General features: G+C 40.3%; 1 protein-coding gene across 1 annotated transcript; it reads left to right on the top strand.

Annotated features, from left to right (window-relative positions):
- Positions 1 to 45: 45 nt before the first annotated feature.
- LOC132992165 (huntingtin-interacting protein 1-related protein-like) lies at positions 46 to 17747 on the top strand. Its single transcript, XM_061061330.1, has 33 exons — positions 46 to 651; positions 1065 to 1128; positions 1470 to 1612; positions 1722 to 1778; positions 2100 to 2180; positions 2288 to 2364; positions 2450 to 2511; positions 2638 to 2778; positions 2867 to 2924; positions 4109 to 4184; positions 4283 to 4402; positions 4933 to 5046; positions 5143 to 5326; positions 5431 to 5519; positions 5666 to 5782; positions 5926 to 6024; positions 7281 to 7475; positions 7879 to 7989; positions 8081 to 8275; positions 8361 to 8508; positions 9134 to 9220; positions 9305 to 9412; positions 9515 to 9651; positions 9910 to 10020; positions 10116 to 10174; positions 10268 to 10298; positions 10387 to 10449; positions 13195 to 13295; positions 13407 to 13512; positions 13651 to 13771; positions 13932 to 13993; positions 16642 to 17319; positions 17440 to 17747. The coding sequence occupies exons 1-33, from the start codon at positions 571 to 573 to the stop codon at positions 17473 to 17475; spliced, it is 3912 nt and encodes a 1303-aa protein (XP_060917313.1). The 5' UTR covers positions 46 to 570; the 3' UTR covers positions 17476 to 17747.
- Positions 17748 to 22533: the final 4786 nt, after the last annotated feature.

Raw genomic sequence — 22533 nt, forward strand, 5'->3', positions numbered from 1 at the left:
ACCCTCTATATGTTTTTAAAGGCTGTATTGTGTGAAGTACCTGTGATGTGAAACCAGTCCTACAGGGCTGTTAGGTGGTGTGTCCTTTTGTCATTCCAGTTTCACCGCCTACAAGTCTGCAGGGTGACTCAGGAAATGTAGATAGCTGTTTTAAAAAAAAGTTCTTGATTTGGATTTGTAACTTTGTCATCTTTTCACTATTTTATATCTAACATATTTAAGCACGAAGTGCGTCTGAATATTGTTTATACTAATCTCAAGATAATCTCAGATTTTAATAGAATCACAACTGTTTTTGTTCTGGGACGCGTCTTTTGTTCAGTAGGGGACTTTTTACATACATGACACGTTTCTTAGTTTACGTCTTTGTGGAGGAATACTGCGATGTTTCAATTTGAAGAAGCGACTTTAAAGAGAAATCTTTTGGGGACGTGCGCACGGAGCGTCTGACGCACGTCTATTGTGTTTTTTTTTTTTTTTTAAAGAGGCACCAGAGCGCACAGGAGGTGAGGAGCTGACACCTTGGATTCATACAGCTGAAGTTCAATTTGCGTGGAGTACAGCCTCAAAATGAGTAAAAGCAAGAACAAAAGTGACAATAAGACGGAAAAAGCGTTGGCTGCGGAGAAAGAGCAGTTTGGCAAGCAACAGGTGAGTGATCGGTTTAATGAAAACAGGTTTAAACTTTACCCCACTGGATTTATTTTGTCCGTCACGGAAGGAGGAGTGTTACACAAAGATATACTGTGTTTTAGTAATAGTCTATAAGAGACATTTAATGACTCGGCCTATTATTTTCATTCTTGTAGGCGCACTACAAGAATGAAAATATTTGGTTTAAGTGCGAACAAAAACGTAGGCCAATCCTACAAAATAAGAAGCTTATTATTGATATCTTTCATCAATTTAAATGATTTGAATTCCCGTTTAAATATTGCACGAGATGTTTTGTTGTACTGAGGGAAAAATAGACTGTAAAAATCCAACTTTTTTTGTTTTTATATATAATTAGAACCTATTACCGGCAGCCAGTTGTTTACCTTTACCTGTCTGTTTTCTTTCAGCTTCACTGCATCAGCAAAACAGTCACCTCGACCGAAACACCGGCCAAAGAGAAATATGTCCGCGGTATCCTTTTATTTTGAAATCAAACCACATTGTTTCCCTTTTACAAAAACAGTTTAAGTTGTTAAAATTGTCATACAGTGGGAAAAAAAACAGCAATGAATCACGAATTTCAGCTGGATTATGGAACAGTTGGCAAAGAATGAGGGCCACTACAGTCAAAAGAAGTCAAACTCTGGTGACAACAACTAAAACTAATAAAAACCTTCCTGACCATTCGATGTAAGATTGTTGAGTAATTTCAATAAAACTAGTCAACCAGGATTTAATTTAACAATCTACTCGTGAAAGGTTGAATCTAGATTGTGCACTAGTATTTTGGAGTTTCCTTGACAGCTGTGAAGAAATCATCATAGGAACATATAAGGAGGCCGGAGCTACAACCTTCTGGTCCTACGCCCTCAACCTGCCTCTGTCCAGCCATTCCATGGTCAGCTGGAAGTTCTGCTATCTGCTGCACAAAGTGCTGCGTGGTGGACACAGAAATGTGAGTTTGAACATTAAAAATGCTTCAATCTTGCATTTTACCTCTTGTTTTTTTACTTTTCTGTTGTGTTGCTGATGTGTTATCTCTCTTCTCTCTCTCTGTCTTGCAGTGCGTCAGAGATTCTCACAGATACTGTCACAATATTAAAGACATGGGCGTTCTCTGGGTGAGTAGCAGAGATGATTTTATTAAGTTAGATACCAGTGTAAAAACCTTGCAACTAATCCCTATTGAGGTACAAGCACCAACATAGTACATTTATATATTGAATGACTTCAATCCTTCATCATTTTGAACATGGATCCAATATTATGTTTCTTTTTATTTTACATCTTAAACAAATTGTAGAATTTTCCCTTCACAGATTGAGACAACCTACTCATCCATTACCACTGTGTCCTTCTTTAAATTTCATATTTTATCTTATGCAACTAAACAACCATCAATGACTGACTTCTTATAACATTCACCTTTCATTTTATTTTAGGGAAGCTTGCATGATCGATACGGCCACATTGTTGCCTTGTCAGCCAAATATCTCTGCCACAAAATTGAATTCCATGTGAAGGTAACATAAAACTAAATAATTTTATGGTTTATATATAAAGAGATTTCACAGTGTCAGTTTATTAAAAAAAAAAGGTTGATTTCCAATAATAAAAACCTCCTCTTCAGCACGGGGCGATCCCAGGAAACCTGGAGGTCAGCGATGAGACTTTAGACAGAGAAGCAGGAACAGAGAAGACCAAAGTGTAAGTTTGTCACTAACAAATACAGCACATCTTATAAAAAAAAACAGTTAAACGCTTTTATTAATTGTTGCTTTATATATTGTAGGTTGGATATGACACAGGAGCTGCTGGATTACCTGGATGCTGGACTAAAGATGTCTGAGACAGGTGAATCCACCTCTTCAGGTTTTACTTACATAAGGCTATGTGATTTTATAAACATTATGAAAGTGCAGAAAACCACTAGACTAGTCCTTTAACTGAGCTTTAATGTCTTGTTTATGTTCTCTGAAGTTCTGCGTCAGCTTGATGCCAACGGGGCCAAACCTTCGACCCCAGCTGGACAGTGCAGACTGACTCCATTGATCCCGCTCATCCTGGACTGCAGCTTCCTCTACCACTTCTCTGTGCTGCTGATGTTCAAACTTCACAGCCGTGAGTGTCGGAGAAAAATGTTCATCATCAAATCAAACCTTACTGTACTAGACCTCCAAAATTCATCATGTTCTTCTGTGTTTTTTAGGCATCGCACCAGACACTCTTCTAGGTCATCGAGAGCGGTTCCGTGATCTATTTACAGGGTAGGATTTCAGTGTAATTGAAGTAATATAAGGCAAAAAAGAAAAGGTATTATCCCACTTAAAGGTCACATATTATACATAATACACTGCGTCGTGGTTTTCTAACACTAAAATGTGTCCCTAGCCTTTCTAAAAATCCCCCAATTATGAGAAAAGTCCATCCTCTCCATCATTTACCTGCTCCACCTGCACCATTTGGAGATTTTCCCTTTGTGACATCACAAAGGGCAGTAACCCCTCCCCCAGGTTGGTGACGCTCACACAGCTAGGTGGATGTTCTGCCCTCTGAGTTTGCATTCTCACCGCAAACAATCGGGCATGAAGCGAGAAAGCGCAAGCCACCCAAGCCCTACCAGAGAAGGGGGCGTGGTCAGACACAGCTAATTTACATTTAAAGCTACAGACACAGAAACAGCCTGTTCTGAGCAGGGCTGAAACAGAGGGGTTTATAAGCATGATCAAATGCAGGATCAGAGTGGATTAGTAACAATAACATTCACAGACATGTTTTAGGGAGCTCTGAGACTTATTTAATCTGGTTGGAGATGAGTATAATGTGTGACCTTTAAGTCTCTACATCAGGGGTTCCCAAACTTTTCAGTGGATATATATTTATGTTTTTTTTTTCTTTGGTTGTCCATTTCACGTTCATCGCCTTTATAGCTGGGGAAGGGGATTTTAAAGCAAACAGCCTGACCAACACTGTCAGAAAAACATGACAACCTCAACCTGTATTAGTCTCCATAGTCCGACTCAACTCAATGCAAACGTGTGTTGTCTACTCCCTGTGCTGTATTATTAATGGTATTTAATCGACGCATTTCTACAAACACATAGGCAGCAGCTTCAGTAACCTGGGGATTTACAAGTTGATTACTGCTTAGTTGAAAAATCTGTTTTTATTTTATTTTATTTTCACCAGTTGTCTATCTGTTAGGCTGACTGCTACCTGTGATATTTGCTAACTAACTTCTCCAAAAGAAAACTCATCCCCCAGCCTGGTGGACTGGAAAAAGCCAATGTTTTCTTCCCTTACATCTGACAGTTAAAATAGATTTGTTACACAGGTTGATCAGTATTACAATGAGAAAAAAATGCCTTTGTATGCTATATCTTTTATTAACCTTGCATACATCTTTTTTCGGTTCACTCAATCACAGTCGCGTTTTTTTTTTTTTTCACAGCCTGAAACAGTTCTTCGACAGAGCCAGAGAGATTGAGTTCTTTAAGAGTATCATCCGGATCCCTGATCTCCCAGATGTAAGTACGGAGTTTTCTCTGATGCTTCAACTCAAACTTACATAAAGTTTTTTTATTCTGTTGAAATAACATACATTTTGGTTATTAAACCCCCGCAGGCTCCTCCGAACTTCCTCCGTGCCGCAGCATTTGGCGAATATAAAAAGGCAGTGGTGGTCATGCCCAATGAGGAGCGGCTAGATGTGGAGGAAGTGGAGCGGCAGCCGAAGGTGCCACAGGTAAGCCTTCACAGAGACGGGCTCAGAGAGAGAGGGGAGCATGCTTTTTTTTTTTTTTGTATCTGAGTTTTTCTCCACAGAGATGCACATTAAGGAAATGAGCAGCAGGTCCTGTTCGTATTTAAGACGGGGGAAGTAACCTTGAGCTGAAAATATGAAGGAGTTTGGAATCTTTTGCCTCATAGTCACAAAAGTTAATACTGGTAACACATCTTCATAAGAAGAAAATTCACAATGATTGAAACTTCAAACTCCCCTTTTGTGAGATCTGACACCAAATCTCTACGCTCTGCCGGTGCTGAACGATCGATGTTGTTTTCAAAATATGATGAACACAAAATGAGAGATTTCTATGTGAAAGTTAGATTCAAGGTTAAAACAGAAAGAAAATGTAGAAATTTGTATTTTTGTTGTCATCATTGAACTGGTCTTAAAAGGTAGAAAAAGGCCACTCCTGCTTAGAAGACAAGTAGTGTTTTACATTTCATAGCGTTGGTGTAGCTTGAAACTCGCATGTCTTGTCCTGGCAGTACTATTTGATGAACCAAATGGCAGCACCTGACGAGAAGAGGAACACAGAGAACGAGAGTCTGAAGAGAGAGCTGGAGGTGCTCAGGCCAGAGCTGAAGCTCATCAAGACTGAGGTCAGTAGATCAGTTGAGCTGCTCGGTACACATTTCCAGTACAAACCCTTTGATATAGATGTAACATACCCCCTTATTCGTGCCTTTTTCCTTCAGGCTCAGAGGGCTGTTATTGAGTTAAAGTCTCAGGTGAACCGTCTGGAATCGGAGATGGAGGAGCAGCGCACACACAAGCAGATGGCCATGATGGAAAACGAACATCTGAGGATGGAAGTGGAGGCTCTGCGGTCTGCTAATGTGGCAAGTGTTGGTGCTCAGATTGGATTCAAAGAGGCCGACAGTGAGTACACAGATTTGTTTAAAAAAAAACAATAAAAAAAAAAAAAAAAGACACAGGAATGAAGCTAACTCTTACTGAGCTCCTGTTTCTTCTTCATTGTGCAGCCAGGGCTCAGGCAGCAGAGCTTCGATTCACTCAGCTCAAAGACAGACATGCAGAGCTGATCAGCAGCCATGCCGACTTAATGAAGAAGGTGAGCTGCAACATCAGAGTAGAGGACAATGTCGACATTTGTGGATATAATTGTCTTACTGACACTCAGGGAGAAGGCGATTTGGTGTTTTTCTTTAGATGTTGAACCTCCTAAAGGCAGTCTTTTATTTGTGTGTGATTGTGCAGAACGCAGAAACGGTGAAGTTGCTGTCCAATACAAAACACGGCCAAGACGATGTGCTGCGAGCCAATCAGCAGCTGGAAAGTGAGCTGGAATATCTACGACAGGAGAAAAGAAACATGGTGGGACCTCGTCGTCATCTTATCCATAACCACTGCAGAACAATACGGCTACATCTACTGATATGATCAGTTTCAACCTGGAGCCTTTCTGTGTGAAAAAGACTGCCCCTCATAATGTACTACATGTCTCCTCCTCTGATCAGATGAACCAACTTCAGGAGGTGGAACGCCTGAACAAAGAGCTGCTGGAGCAAAGAGCAGAGCTGGCTCTCCTTCGCAGTACTCTGGAAAATAAAGAGAGGGTGAGACATAATGTTCAAATATGAACATACTCTTTTATCAGTGAAGCAAGTATTAAAGTTACTGTAGCTCAGTAGTAGTAGCAGACATTGAACATCTTATCCTAAGCTTAGTGTAGACATCATTATTCACAGTTATGTCAGCCAGCTGTTAAAAGTAGACAAATAGGTAAGAAATAAAGTGGATGAATCGCTGTTTAAGGAACCCACAGTAGGTATAAAAGTAACAGAACCTAAAGCTCTATAAATGCCCTTGAGGTGGTACAAGAGTAATCAAATACATCCCTGTTTTAAGAGGCTTTTGTTGGTAAACAATTAAGTAAAAATATCTACTTTAAAGGGGGTTCAGTAGGAGCAAGAGTGGTTGAAGCATCACTTTTTGAATTGACCCGAATAAGTACAAAAGTAAGCGAATGCATCACAAGCCTAATTCAGACTGCCGTTTCAAGTCCCGATATTTACGCCCCTGTGACGTCTCGCATTCGTTCTGAATGTCGCGGAGGCGTAATGGGGGGGATGAAGTGATCCCCCCTCATAACCGTCTTCGAAGGTAGTAATAGAGGCTTTACAGAGGTGAGACAGTTTCAGCAGAGTCAAGTGGGGCGGCGCAGTGCTGTGCGTGCGTGCACGTCTCACTGTGTGTCTACGTGGAGTTCCCACTGTGCCGTGCTTCTGCAACGCCGAAACGCAACGTGAACTCACAGACTGGGACACCATCATTACTCTGTTGCAGAATCAGTTTGAATGCACGATGGCCTGATGATGGCGGAGGTTATTTACGGCACTTTTGCGGAATGAAAAAGTCTGAAAATGGCTCTTAGTTAAATTGCACCTCACTTTGCTCAAAAATATTTGGACGCGTCAACATTCAAATTCATATCAGTTTGTGTAGGAATAAGCAAAGGCATCCTCTTCGCAGTCAGTGAATGCATCACAGTTACAATGCTCTCAGAGAGGAACTGAAGTAAGCAGGCATATTACTGTAAACATTATAGCTGATTTAAACTTCCCAACAAACTCTTCAGCACCACCATCAGGCCAAGTCAGAAACTGTGAACCGAGCCGTTTCATAAATCTAGTGGAGTGGAGCGCACCCTCCAAACATCCCTGGATTCAAGTCTGACCTCTTTTCCTGCATGTCAGTCCCCTATATCTGGTTTTTCCCTATTGAATGACACTTTACAGCTTTATCCTGTGAATTTTTGCATTCAGAGATGTTTTATTCACCTACATTTTTTTTTTTGTTTAAATGTTTTCAGGAGGGATCTCAAGCAAGCGGCAGCCTGGCAGCTCTGCAGGCCGAGCGGGAAGTGCTGCTGCGATCCGCCAGAGAGAAAGACTCAGAGTTGTCCTTGTTGAGACAACAGGCCCAGCATCAGCAGGGCTCCCTGGACCTGGAGAGAGACCGGCTCAACCGAGAGCTGGAGTCTCTTAGAGCTCAGCTCCAGCAGCAGGTACAGACTGGGGACAGAGCACCACAAAGAATTGTCATTAACATGCAGGATGGGGCACATAGCTGAGGACTTTACTGTTTACCACTTCCATTTTCAGGTCAATTTGAGACTTTGTTTTCATATTTCATTGTCCAGTAGCTCCAATGAAACAACTTTACTGTCACAAAATGAATAACAGCATTAAATTATTTTATTTAAGAAGCTTAAACCAGCAAATGTCAACACACTTTTCTTTAATTAACAGCAAAATGCTACATTGATTATGAACTACTTGGTGCTTTTTTCCGCCTTTTTTTTTGTCTTATTGTTGCAGCTTTAATGTCTTTGCCTCATGTGTAGCCCTTCGACATTGTCTTGTTTTTGAAAGGTGATAAAGATATAAACTTGCCTTGTGTTCCATAAGCTCACCATCAATGCGGAGCAGAAGTTGGAGATCGACCGTTTGAGGCGAGAGCTGGACTCGACACGAGCGGAACTGACTGTTGCAAAAAACGTCCTGCAGAGCAAAGAGATGGTAGGAATATTTTTCCCTTAACTTCATCCTCTACCAGTCCTCATTTGACAAATCACACTTTTAAAACAGTCATGCCTGTTTTGATCCTCAGAGTGGGACCCAGCTGAGCAGTTCACTCGCAGGACTACAGGCAGAGAGGGAGGTGCTGACGCGCTCAATGAGGGATCAGGAGTCCGAGCTGAACTCCCTCAGACAGCAGGCTCAGCTCCACCAGAGCTCCCTGGAGCAGGAGAGGCAGAGGAGCAGCATGGAGCTGGGAATGCTGCACGCTCAGTTGCAGCAACAGGTGCTGCACCGTTTATGACTGCACGATGAAGCTGTAGTTGTCATGGTGGTTAGTTACTGACGAGAGCGATTATCTGAAACTTCAGGCGTGTCGCGAAGGAGAGCTGGCCAAGAAGCTGCAGGAGGAGCAGTTCTGTCTGCTGCAGTGTGCTGTGGTGGAGGCTGAAGGCATCATACTGGATGCTGTGGCCAAAGTGGACGACCCCATACATATCAGCTGCATCAGTTCCCCTGGTAAAACCTCTCATTTCCCCCCTTCAAAAATAACATCATTACACTGTATTCACCAAATAAGAGGGCTCTAAAATACAATGATTTTGCCCATCATTAACTACTTCATTATAGTGTTTGTAGACCAGGAACAGGACAGAACAGGAGTCCACACCGCAGCAATGCAGCGCCACCGGAAGCGTACTAAATTGCGAAATATACTGCTTTTTTCTCTGTTGTTTTTGGAAGCTGCCGAGGTGAACACTCAAGGAACTGCAGTTTTTTGCACTTCCGTATCAGCTTCATTTTTCAACACTGGAAGTTGCTGATTGTGGAAATCCTTTTTTTTTTGGTCCACTTTTAACATATAATAGAAGAACATTTTCTGGAAGAACATCACTTTTAGCTGTTAGTCTTAAATGGCCACAAATCTATCCCATTGTTGAGGAGAAATATCCCTGATTAAAGCACCTCCATAATATTTTGTTTTGTTTTGCCATTGACAGTCTCAGAATGAAATTCTAAAGGTCTGAAACGTAACTCAAATTCCCCTTTAACTTCATATCACCTATTCTACCTCATCCTCATATTGACATTTTGCTTTTTGATTCCATTTTGCTCACCAGTTCTCTTTTTTTTTGTTTTTCAGATTATTTGGTGAATCGAGCTGAAATCACTCTGAGTTCGATTGATAAAATGCAGCAGAGCCACCAGGTCTACATGGGAAACAGAAACGGTCAGTAAGCTGTGTGTGCTTCTGGTTAAGAGTATGTTAACCCCAGACCATGAATGTATCTAATGCCTCTCTACTCTTGTTCAGATGCCAGTGGTTTGTTGAGAGCGGTCACACAGTTCTCCCACCTCGCTGCTGACACGATTGTTAACGGAGCAGCGACATCACACTCTGCACCCACTGACCAGGCCGACTGTAGGAGACACACACTCACACACCAAATGCCAAGATTATATGTCAAATACATCATGCGCCAACAGTCAACGCGCTGTCCCTCTTTCCTTGTCTGCTGTGCAGGTTTAACTGACAGCTGTCGGGACTGTGCCAATCACTGCCTTCAGTACCTGAAAGATCTGAAGCTTCAGGCCAGTTTACCCAGAGCTGATCCATCTGCGATACGCTACACCGTTCAACGGCTCCTTGCTCTGGGACAGGTGAGACTGATGTTTGTCTTTGTTAAAGACAAAAGAAGCTTTGAGCTAAATCCTTAACTTTAACATTTTGACAAAGGTTAATTAATGTAAAACAAATATTCACATGCTGAAATCAAATCAGAAATGTTCATGTGGTGACATGGAAACCCCACCCCAAGTTACTGTACTCATCACAAGTATTTCTCTTATAAAGCTATACAGCTCAAGACTTTTGCTTCCAGCTCTTGTTTGAAATCTAACTGTATGTCTTCTGTTTAGGAGTTGCGTCCGAAAGGGCAGGATGTGCTGAAGGAGGAGCTGGGATCAATGGTAGATAAAGAGATGATTGCTACATCAACTGCAATTGAAGAGGCGGTGCTGCGAATGGATGTAAGGAAATGCTCACGTTTAAACACGTAAACGTCACAAACTCCAGAAAACTCCTACTGATTCTTAATGTCTCTCATTCAATTATTGATTCACAGGAGATTATGAATCAGGCAAGGAGAGACACCAGTGGTGTTAAGCTTGAGGTCAACCAGAGGTGAGACGAACACCACATCTAAAAACATAATACATAAAGCTTCTCTCCCTCCCTTTGTTTGCTCTAACCTGTGTGATTTCTGTTTCATCACAGCATCCTGGGTTCCTGCTCAGACTTGATGAAGGTAAAAAAGTCAGTCTACCATAAGATGTATTTTTAGGAACTAAGGATTTTTATTCAGTACTTCTTCTGCTCTTCCCATTTCCCTCCAGGCTGTTCATATGCTGGTGACAGCTTCTACTGACCTTCAAAAAGACATTGTGGAAGGAGGAAGGGTGAGTCAGTGTAATACATTGTCAATTAAATATCAAATTACAAGACCATATCAGATTTTCTCCCAAGCAAATATTAAGCATAGTTTTTAGAATAACACCTGAGATCTGACTCTAAAAAGATTGGTAGAGTTGAAAATATGAGACGGATTTAAGGTCATATAACCAATTTATTTATACAGTTTCAGTTTCATGTATTCCCCAAGAGACAAATCAACCCTCTCATTGTACAGCTACAAGATGAAACGATGCGATGCGATGTGATGATATGCGATACGATACTATGCAATGTGATACGATACGATGTGATATGATGTGATGCGATATGAAGCGATACGATATGAAGCAATACGATATGAAGCAATACGATATGAAGCGATATGAAGCAATACGATATGAAGCAATACGATATGAAGCAATATGAAGCAATACGATATGAAGCGATACGATATGAAGCAATACGATGTGATATGATGTGATACGATATGAAGCAATATGATATGATGTGATACGATATGAAGCAATATGATATGATGTGATACGATATGAAGCAATACGATGTGATATGAAGTGATACGATATGAAGCGATACGATGCATCGCGATACAAAGCGGTGCGAAAAGATACGACACTTTATTGTCCCCTTGGTGAAATCTGTTTGGACTCAACTCTCTAAGTTTATTAATAAAATGTAGCATATTATTCTACTTCTAATATAAATCGGGGCACCAGCTCAAAGAATGAGCATAAATTAACTAACCTTAGTTAATTAATTAATTTATAAATCTGTCTCATATCATTGGGGTAAATTCTCAAGCAGTTAAAACCATAAAAATACACAGACAAAGTACTGAAATGTGAAGTTTAATAACGAAAAATGAACAACAGATATATAAAGGGAGTAAATATGCAAAGGATATAATTACGACAGTGATACTGACGTGACAACGTAAATAATAACACTGAATAATAATAACCTGAAAAATAGTGGTAATTATAAGATGGAAACGAGGTCTGCAGGTCCTGCAATTCCGAGCTTTTTTGGGAGCAAACGTGAAGAAAGCAAGAATGGTACGAAACAAGAGTGCACGAAAGGCAACAAGAGAAGTGAAAATAAAACAAGAGAGTGAAAGAAAAACTAAGAGCGAAGAGTTCGCGAAGACGGGCTATTTTATCCCCGGCGTGACTTTACGAGGGAGCGGGGCCTAATGTCTAACCTACCTCCTAAATTTGTTCACTAATTTGATTCACTCCGAGTTCTTACTTATTAAGAGTATAAATAAGAACTTGATCATATGAACATCACCATGTCAATATTTGTATGTAGAATTATCTCAGACATTAAACATTTCAAACGAAGATGCAATAAATTCGCATTACGTCAAACCTGAGGACAGTCAGACGATTTCTGCCTGGATGGAAATAAAACCAGCGTTATAACATTCAACATTCTCAAAAACGCATTAATATAGTATGAAAAGTATAAAATCATATCTTCAAATACCATCTCCAATAACTAGAACAAAATAACATAATTAACGTATCATCATTTCTTTAATCCTAAAACTTAGATCTGTGCAGCAATCTTGCCACTAGGGGGCAATAGTGCTCCACGTAAGATTCAGTGAAAGTTCATCAGGTAATATGAAAAGACTTCCTACATATATAATTCCGTCATAGATGATCGTAGCGGAATCTAACTCACATGAAAATGTTACTCTTGATGTCACAATTATATATATCCGATTCAGGGATTGAACCGACATTCTTTTATATCAGAAATTGAGCATGTTGGTTAGGACAGATTCTTCATCAGATCTAAAGCTGTTAGGTCAGTTGTTGAGATAGTCCAGAGGAGGGCTGGACAATATATCGAGTTTTTAAGATATATCGATATATTTTCAAACAAGATATAGGGTAAGACAATATCTTTAATATCAATATAGTTTAAGTTGCATTAAAATAACATCATAGAGGTGCCAGGTCACTTTTTTCTCATCTCACTGATGATGACTGACTGTCTGTCCCTCTTAACCCTGCTCCTCCTCTCTCTCTCTTTTATTGTATTTAAGGAACATTTTTATTTTATAATATTACTTAATACACAAACAGGTAGTTTATTTTTCTGTGTTTTCACTGTTAATAAAATACATATCGATATATATCGAGTATCGCCATTCAGCTAAACAATATCGAGATATGAGTTTTGGTCCATATCGCCCAGCCCTAGTCCAGAGCACATCAAAGGCATCCCCTGCCGTGTTGATTAACTCGGCTGTGTTCCTGAGTTGTGTTTATTCCGAGGCCAAGATAGCCAAGTGTTCAGTTTTACCAATGTAGATTAAAGGATTATTCCAAGGGTTTTAGGACGTCCTTTCTTCATATTCCAATGCAAAGTCTCTTTCAAACAGTTAATCAATAAGTTGTACGTTTTTTTTTTGGTGAGTTTGAGGTTATTCCAGGTCAATACGTTACAAAAACAAATAGTCACTTTGATTTTAACCTTTACTCACTGAAGCGAATGATTTGCTGACTTTTTGAATGAATAAAAAATAAATTCAGGCTGTATTGTCCCTATTTTTTCTCTGTTTGATTCTCTGATATGTTTGACTTAGAGAAAGGGAATAAATTCCATATTATTAGTTTTATAACATCTTGATTTATTCTGATTAACGCTGAAGCAAAAAGCCGAATTAACAGTTGCGTGTCAACAATAACACATGTCAACACATTTTTTTTCCACCACAGGGCGCAGCTTCTGTTACAGAATTTTACGCCAAGAACTCTCGCTGGACAGAAGGACTCATCTCCGCCTCCAAAGCCGTGGGCTGGGGCGCCACACAGCTGCTGTAAGTGACAATTTTAGCCTTATCAATTAAAAGTTATTCCATATCTATTCTTAATATATCAAACTTTTTTTTAAAGTAACAGTACATATGTGTTCGCCTTGTTACTGTCAGAGACTCTGCTGACCGCTTTGTGGATGAAAAAGGTACACATGAGGAGCTCATTGCCTGCTGTCATGAAATTGCTGCGAGCACGGCGCAGCTGGTTGCCGCTTCAAAGGTACGAAATCAAATCACAACATCAACAAGCTATTTTGCTCCGATGAGCAAATATTTTGCTCATTACTCCATCCATGTGGTGATTTAATTTTCTTCTTTCGTTAAAGTTCTGTCGTGCTGTGATGTGTCATCATTTCAGGTGAAGGCAGATCGTAACAACAAGAAGCTGAGCACGCTGCAGCAGGCGTCGCGGCACGTTAATGACATGGCTGCCGTGGTGGTCACCTCCACCAAACACGGGAAGCGGAGGACCTCTGAAGGTGAGAGGAGAAACTTGACAACTCTGGTTACATTAGACGTGCATTAAATGATTTATCGGGTTACTTATTGGCAGCGGAAGGAAGCTGTGAAGCAACATCAACATAAAATTGCAAACAGTGATCGGACATTTAAATGCAATGAACTCTCATGTCTTCACAGGTGTTATGGACTTCTCTGGCTTGTCTCTGATCAAGCTGAAAACAGAAGAAATGGAAGCGCAGGTGAGGATATCTAATTATCTAATCTAATTTTTTTTCCTCAACTGTTTATAGGTTCTTGTTTAAATTGCACATATATTTTTTATCCCTGCACGGGTTATGTACATTTCTTGTATAAGTCTATTTTTAATTGCACAGTTTAAGTTTGATTCATCTAGGGGTATTCTTTAAATCTTTTTTTCGGTTTAATATATATGTATGGGAGGGGGGCGTCGGTTTTGTGGTTTAATTTGTAGCAAATGTTTCATGTCATGTACGTCTTTGTAACCTGCTACTGGATGCTTTGAATTTCCCTCGGGATCAATAAAGTATCTATCTATCTATCTATCTATCTATCTATCTATCTATCTATCTATATATATATCAATCACATCCTAACATTATTCACATGTATTTTATGTTGTTTGAGAGGGTTATGGTTAACCCTTGGTCGCCTGTGGTCGGGCAGTCAGAGGTGCAAAGATTTTAAAGGCACCTGTCTGCAGAAAGTTGTGATACATTGACAGTTAGACGGTTCAGAACTGTATTTAAGATCAACATTATTTTATCATTGACCCAGATTGTGACTAAGTGTAACTACTTAAACTCTGAAATAAATACTCACAGATGCACAAAGCAGGAAACTATTTTTAGCACACACAGCACTTTGTCTCATTTTCTCCACAAGAAGGGAACACTGGAGGTTCCTGCAGGAAATTCTCTCCAGGAAAAGGTCATGGTAAAGGGTGCTTTATCTAATTACCTCCTCTAAGAGATCATCCCAGAGGGCACTTTGTGTAATTATCTTAATAAGGGGAGAACATTTTTCCCAAGAAGGGGGCACTGCAGAGGGTCCTGTGACCCTTTTTTCATAGAGGACAGTTAATGAAACTGTCCCCACTAAGAGAAAGTCCACAGAGAACTTTAGCAGTAAGAGTCTTTAGCAAATTTTAACTAACATCTACCACTTAAAGGAAGACGATGCAACATTTTACACATAAATATAGAAGAAATCAAGACAGAGATATCTCTCTGAGTCATGCCTGTCTACGATGAGTGAGAAGCGCGAGTCCCACTGACAGTGTTGTTGTCGTGCCATGTTTACATGGACGGGGACGGCTGACTCCTCCCCTTGCGTATAAAAGCTGTTTTAGTCAAGGACTAGAGAAAAGAAGAATAAAATACTCACTGCTCATGTGGATGTCCTGGAAGCATTTTTGGATCACGGTCATTCCGCGTCAATTCACATGCAATGTGAAGCTACGAGCTAACTAAAGAGTGCAAACATTAGCCTGCCAGCACAGCAATGCAGGCCATAGGCAGCTTGGAAAAAATACAATTTAGTCTGCTGCTTACGCTTGTCTCCTTCTTGCGAACGTGAGTGGAGGGGTTTGGAGGTGCGTAGCTGGAGGAGAGTGGAGGTTTCTTTTGATTTCATGCTGGTGCTCAAGGGCGACATCTACTGGATCAAAAAAGCAGCACATTCTTCCTTTAATGGGAATCTCAAAGCTAATTTTGTCACATTTGTATTTCTTGTGAGGCGCCACAGAGGGCGCTTGAGTGCATTTTCTCCACTAAAAGGGAACCCTATCGTGTCTGCAGCACTGGAAGGGCAACTATGAGGGCACTCTTACTGAGTTTCCCCCACTAAAAGGCCATCTGAAAGATTTATTCAACTTTTCACTTTAAGGGGCAAAAGGAAACTTTATCTTGTTTTCTCCACTAACAGGGCACCAGAGAGGGCAATGTATTGTGCTTTTTTTTTTTTACTTTAAGGGTAACTAAACCTAGAGAAACCTTGGCGGCGCCAAAAACACAAGGGGTAGGGCATGAGACTTTGACTTCGGAGATTTACAAAATTAGATTTTTTACATTCTAAAGGTCCCATATTATGTTTTTTCTGGTTCTGTATGCTCTTTAGTGTGTTTTCCAAGTGTCCTGTGCATGTTTAGGCACATCTATGTGCAAAAATTCAAAGTCTGCGGAAACGCGGCTTCTCCTACGTCCTCCTGTTAGCTGTAGCATTAGCTGCATGTAACGCTCGGTTCTAGCCCCCCTCGATAAAAATGTGTCAGTGCGGCGTCATTGTCAGTGTGAGATCACTGATCTAAGCCTATTGGCTCGTTGTGGCAAGCCCAGCAGCTCATGTTGAAATTTCCGAGAAGTGTGCTGAGCCACTGACCAATAACGACAGAGCGGCAGACCAATCAGAGCAGACTTGGCACACGTGGGGTCTAACAGTGTGGGCTCAACAGAGTGTAGCTGACGGACTCAGAGCGTAGAGGGAGCAAGGAGGAGCAGTACATGAAAACAGACACTTTTTTTTAACTTTAGCTATTGTGAACGTACAAAAGTAGGTACATAGATTAAATATACGAACCCCAAAAAGGGCAGAATATGGGCTCTTTAAGTTAAATTATTACACACTGACTGGATAATTATAAATATTTATTTTGTAAGAGGTATAGTGTGTGGGCCAGTTTCGTTGTGATTCTGATTAAAAAGAGTTCATGTAAAAATTGATGTTGGTTTTTGTTACATTATTTAGCATTCTCCTCTCGGGGGGGGGGGGAGGGGGGAAATCCCAGAGAATAGTTATGCTGAATTTTTAAGGGGGTGAGTCTCCCTTAGTCCACTGTTGTTGAAGATGTTCTGCTCTCTGGGCCTCTCAGGTGAAGGTGCTGCAGCTGGAGAGCCAGCTGGAGCAGGAGCGAGTCCGTCTGGGGGAGCTCAGGAAGAGGCATTACGAGCTCAACGGCCCCGAGACCGGCGTCGCCGACTCTGAGGACTTATCAGATAGCTTCCCACCCCCTCCACCACCCACTCTGCTGGACTCAACCCCAGAACCTGAGTCCTTTTCACAGACACAGCCGTACCAGAACACCCAGAGCTTTGCAAACACCAACCCGTTCGCACCAGCTCCAACAGTCTCACCGCCTCAAGCTTACACTCCACCACAACCTCAGTCATACACACCTCCTCAAAGCTACACTCCTTCTAGCACCTACACCCCTCCTCAAACCTTCACACCCTCCCAGCCGTATGTCCCATCTCAGCCCTATGTCCCATCTCAGCCCTATGTCCCATCTCAGCCCTATGTCCCATCTCAGCCGTATGTCTCATCTCAGCCCTATGTCCCGTCTCAGCCGTACACACCAAACCCATCACAAAGTTCCGTAAATCAGTCGTCTTACTCACCGTCACAACCCGCCTCAAACACATCCAGCCAAACCAACCCTCAGACACTGCCACTGCCCAAGGCGACGTCGCAGACCGCCTCGCAGAGCCCCAAACTGTCTCTAAGAAGGCCCAACATCTTCACCAAATCTGGAAACTTGCTGAAGAATGCCGTAAGTCCTGAAATCAATCTGCTAGACCTGAATATTCATCAAATATAAATCTACCACACTGAATGAGAGGATAACTTCAGTAGACTGGTGTTAAATGAATCTTTTCTTTTTCAATTACAGTTCAAACGAGGAGAAACTGGATCAGGGGAATCTTGAAACCTGACCAAAGAGAACAAGATATCTTACCAAAGAATCACTGGAAATAAATGATGTCGATTCACATGTTCAAAACACTGCCTTAAAGCCTTTCTAACCCTGGCTCTGCAGTTAGGTTTTAGGAGCTTAAAAACATGATTGTTCAGGTAAATGTGCACATTTTGTGGTCATGGAATTAATTTTTCTCATTATTTTTGCAACCTTATGTTATGTTTTTGGTTTTCTGTTATATTGATTAAATGCTTTTAATAAAATCAGAATACAGCACTTTGTTCAAGTGTTTTTTCACATTTCTTTTCTAATCAAGATTAACGATGAATCATGAGTCCCAATAGTTACGACATTTTTAAACTTCCAGTCCTAAAAACATTTTGTCTGCAACTTCTTATTTTGTAGAGCAACAAACAGAGCGCTGTTTTGACAGATTTCGACCTGCTCTGCCCAAACCTGTGATATTTTCTGATGAGCTGACCCTAACCGCTACAAAAGCTATTACCATACATTTCTTAGCCCAACATTATTATATGACGTCAGCTTAATGTTGTGAAAGGACTTTAGCCCAAAGTAATTATTTGACATCATCCTAATGTCATTGTATGACGCCAGCTGGGCGTCATTATTTGACATCATCAACATGACATCATAATACAACTTAAACCCAAGGTCAGAGCATACCACAAGTCCAACTTCATGATATGACATCAGCCCAACATCAGGAAATGACATCAGCCCAACTTCATGATATGACATCAGCCCAATGTCGGAAATGACAGCCATCAAACGCAATAATATGACGTCAGGCCAACGTCATGAATTAATTGATATAAGCCTAATCTTGGAGTAGGACGTAAACCCAACGTCAAGCCAAACTCTTCACCAACAGCAACAAAATCTAAAGAGAATCTTCAGCCCATTTCTTGAGTAATAATTGATATATGATTTCTTACTCTCATTTGTGTAAATATTTCTTGTACTTTAACCCTTTTCCAGTTTTCGTTCTTATCCAACTACCTGCATGTTGCATGTTGTATCACCACCAGGGGGCAGTATTCTATTAACTATAGAGGCGTTTCACCATGGATTTTTCATTTACACCTTCTAGGCAGCTCGCCTTCCCTATGTATCTATACAAAAAAAAGGCAGGATAATTTAAGAAAGAGTTGTTGGAAGCTGATCAAAGAGCATCTTTTTGATCGAAATGTTCTTCTCTTAAATCTATGATTGCCATGTCCGGTCTGACTAGAAGTGAGGAGCTGTCACTATTGAGTCGAGCAGCTGGTGAACTAAACACAGAACTGAACAGTGAACAGTGAACTCGGTTTGCAAATTGAATAATTTCCACTTTAATGAAAAGCACCAAACTGTCTAAATTGAAAAGGGCTGCCCCACGTGAGACAGTCACAGTAGTATCATCTTAGCACTGACCAGATATGAAAAATATAAGCCATCAATGTCTCCATGTGTATACTGCGTCTCTTATTCCATAAAGACTTTTATCACAAAATGTTTGGGTTTGGGCATGATTCATATTTCTTCTCATATTCAGAGTGTATCAAACTGTTGCTTGTGAATTTGTTCTGAAAAATCCTGAAGAGGGAGCTGTTGTTTTATGAAAAGGATAAATCACAGATGTGATGTGATTAGTTACTGTAATCAGTGAGTAATGTCCCTAAGAGGAAATCCTTTTTGTAGTCAGTGCCAAAAAAAAAGTGTTTTATACCTGCTGCGTAACAGCTGCATCAGCAATTTCCCAGCAACTGATGAATAATTTCATTGGCTTGAGGTATACATTTTAATCCAGAGTTGGGGGCCCAATGAAGTTGCTAATTCTGTGGACTTGATGGAAGTGATGTCAATACTCTGCTTATAGGTTATACACAAATTCACCATTCACTACAGCTGCTATTAGCATTTCAGTAGCAGCATAAATGCTTTTTTATTGTCGATTTAAAGCACCTATCAGTGCCTTATTTCACAGTGCTTGGTGTTTCACTAGACACTTGGTCTTCTTGCTATGTTTTTCCATATCAATATGACATTTCTCTTCCCATGAAAGGTTGAAGTACTGTTGGTGAGATTAAATTTGAAATGTCTTTAATCCATTTAGTGATCATTTATCTCTATGAAATATATGAATTTAGCACTGTGTAGAGCTGATAATGTAATAAAAGAATCCATTTTGAAAATGTTCTTTGTGATGCCTCTTTTGTTCTTGAATTTTTACCTCTTAGTCTTCTTACTCTGTCAGAGACAGTTTTCATAATTTTCAATCAGTCTTTCATCATGGTTTAACAGTAATTGAATTTTCATACGGGGCAATTATTCTTCATTTAAGGGTTATTTCCATTAATTTGAAATTGTTAACTGTCTCTTTTGAGTGACAGAAGATATGGGTATTTGGCCACAGAGGAGCTCCACCACTCCAGGCGTATTCAGTGACATTACCCAGCATCCTCTGCACCCCTGCACAGCACAAGTTAAAAGTAGGGGTTCACAGATTATGCCTCTATAGATACTGTCATTATGAAAATAGAGGATTCAATATGCATAAAGAGTAGAGCTTATACAAATCTCTCAATGTTTCTGGAGGTCTATCCTCAAAATTGTATTTGCTAAAAAAGCAAAAAAAATAAAAATAAAGAGTTTCTAGCTGTTTATGAAACAGACTGAAATGAATACTGATGCCTCTTTATGACTTAAAAAGGCAGACCAGACCACCAGCGACAACACTGATTATTTCTTTGTAATTTTTAATGTCTGTAAACATTGCCTCAGGGTAGGTGTCAGTCCAGTGCAATATCTATACGCTGAAGAAACAACATTTTACATTTTACAATGCAATAATTAATACATTACACTTTTAAAAGAACGTTGGCTGTAATTACGAATATATAGAGAGCTAAGATGTGTTGCTTTGTCCACAGGAGGGCGCCAAAATTGACACAAACCAAAAGTTCCTCATAGGAGCTTTAATGTGGGGCCACCTATAGCCTGTCATGAACATAGCCCTAAATGTTTTCATGGCCATAATATTTGCCCATAAATCGATAGGCACATTTTTTAAATCTTTTTTTTTTTCAGTTTTAAAGTAATATAACACAGTTCTCCTCACTACAAAAAGTGTAAAGTTTATAATGTTTGTAGTTTGGTTTCAGCTTTTAGCTTTTACCCCTGAGACAAAAATATTGTTCTGTCTTGCAAGTAGGCCTATTTCATAGCCCACTGCAGTATTTTGCTCAATAATGTCACATTGCTGCCATTGATATTTTGTGGTCCAGTGGTCCGTTTCGTTTTTGTGTGACTAGTAAAAATATGCATTTAACTCTTAAAAAGGCATTCCCATTAGCATCTGCTGTAAAACTACATGTGTTTAGCTCTAATTAGTTGCTAACATTAGTAAATGTTGAAATTGCATAGCATAAGCGCATTTAGACCATGAGAACATACTGCTGTTTTTGTACTTGTTTGTGCTTACTGACAAAGGTTATCAGAAGAAAATATTTACTTTAGCATTTTTGCATTGTCACTGTGAGCATGTTAGCATGCTGTTAGCCATTCACTGAAAGCACCGCTGTGTTCAGCTCACAGAGCAGCTAGTAAGGCTGCAGATGTTTCTTTTTTCCAATCAGTTTCCTCTCTGAAGCGAATGATAATCCTGTGGTTTTCCCCTCACAGTTGAAGTCTGAGCACTTGGGGCTTTGAAGACGTGAAATATCATGAACAGATTTGTCAGTTAAAAGTGGGAGCGATTTCTCTGTCTGGAGGAGCTGATTTTCTGATTCAACACTCAGAGGGCCACATGTTATAGAAGTTATCTTTGACACCATGCTAAGAGATTCAGGAGGAAGATCCCACTTGTGAAATTCGATTTCAGATATTTCAACACGGACCGCGCACTGTGTGTAGGTTGTTCTATGTGGGGTTGGTATGGATGTCTCTCTCAGCTGTTCTCTCCTCTAGTGGGAGTTGAAAAGAGGAGAGGGAGACTCCTTCACCCATCATTGTACCTGTGCTCTCTCCCATCAAGCAGACATATATTGGATCTTTTCTTTGTCTCAGACACCTCTCTGTCTAATCACGTCTTGAATTTTCTTGCTCTCTGTTAATATGACAGACCTAAAAGACTTTAGTCCAAGATCTTGCTCACAAGTGCTTCAAAAAGTTCAGATCAAAATTCAAACCTTAAGGAAAGAGTTGACACAATGTTGTCTACTCTGAGTGTTTGTTTTTGATCATTATTTCTTGTAAAACACACCAAAATGTAAAGGTGAGTACACAGCTCCATTCAAACACATGTTACAGCCCTGCAACTCAGAAAAGGGCTTCTTAGTGAAGATGAGACATCATAGGGGTGAAAATACCGCGCCATTAACAGGCACAGTGCCTTTAACAGGCATAGTGCCTTTATGTCTTTTCTGCATTTATTGCTATGAATAGATGTGACCTTAGGTGTTCATGTAAAAAGTTCCACAAACGTCTGGACCTTATCTCTGTTTTGACAGCCTGGGATTTCGGCAGCTTTTGATATCTCGTGCTAAAATAGTTTAAAAAATAGTAAAATAAAACAACAACTCTAATTCCCCAAACAGTAGTCATTGTAAAAGATAACATCAAGTTTTTAGTACCCGTCTTTGTTGCTTTTCATTTTCACATCCTGAACCTGACACTCTCAAAATCCACCATAGCAGCAGATACTGAGTAATAGCTCCTGAAAGCTGTTAGCTGACATGCAGATCGGCAGCTGAAGCGGACACTTCTCCTCCTTTAACTTCTCCGTTTTAATGTATCACCTTGAGCTCCACAGGGCATCCTCCCAGGAGTCCCTTTGTCTATGAATGCTAATGGGATCTCTCTGTGTTAATAATAAATAGCCGCTGATAAAATAATAAATTCCTAATGTCCCTCTCAGACCTTTTCTCCCTAGCTCTCCTCCGTCTCAGATTAGTTTATCAGGGTTTCGCCGCCCCAAACACTTTGGGCTTAATTATTTAAAAAGCCTGAAAAATTCATATCCTTCTTTTTATTTTTGGGTGCAAAAGCCATCGTTCAGCCTGTGAA

The sequence above is a fragment of the Labrus mixtus genome, chromosome 17, assembly GCF_963584025.1.
Source record: "Labrus mixtus chromosome 17, fLabMix1.1, whole genome shotgun sequence".
In the NCBI taxonomy this organism is placed as follows: Eukaryota; Metazoa; Chordata; class Actinopteri; order Labriformes; family Labridae; genus Labrus; species Labrus mixtus.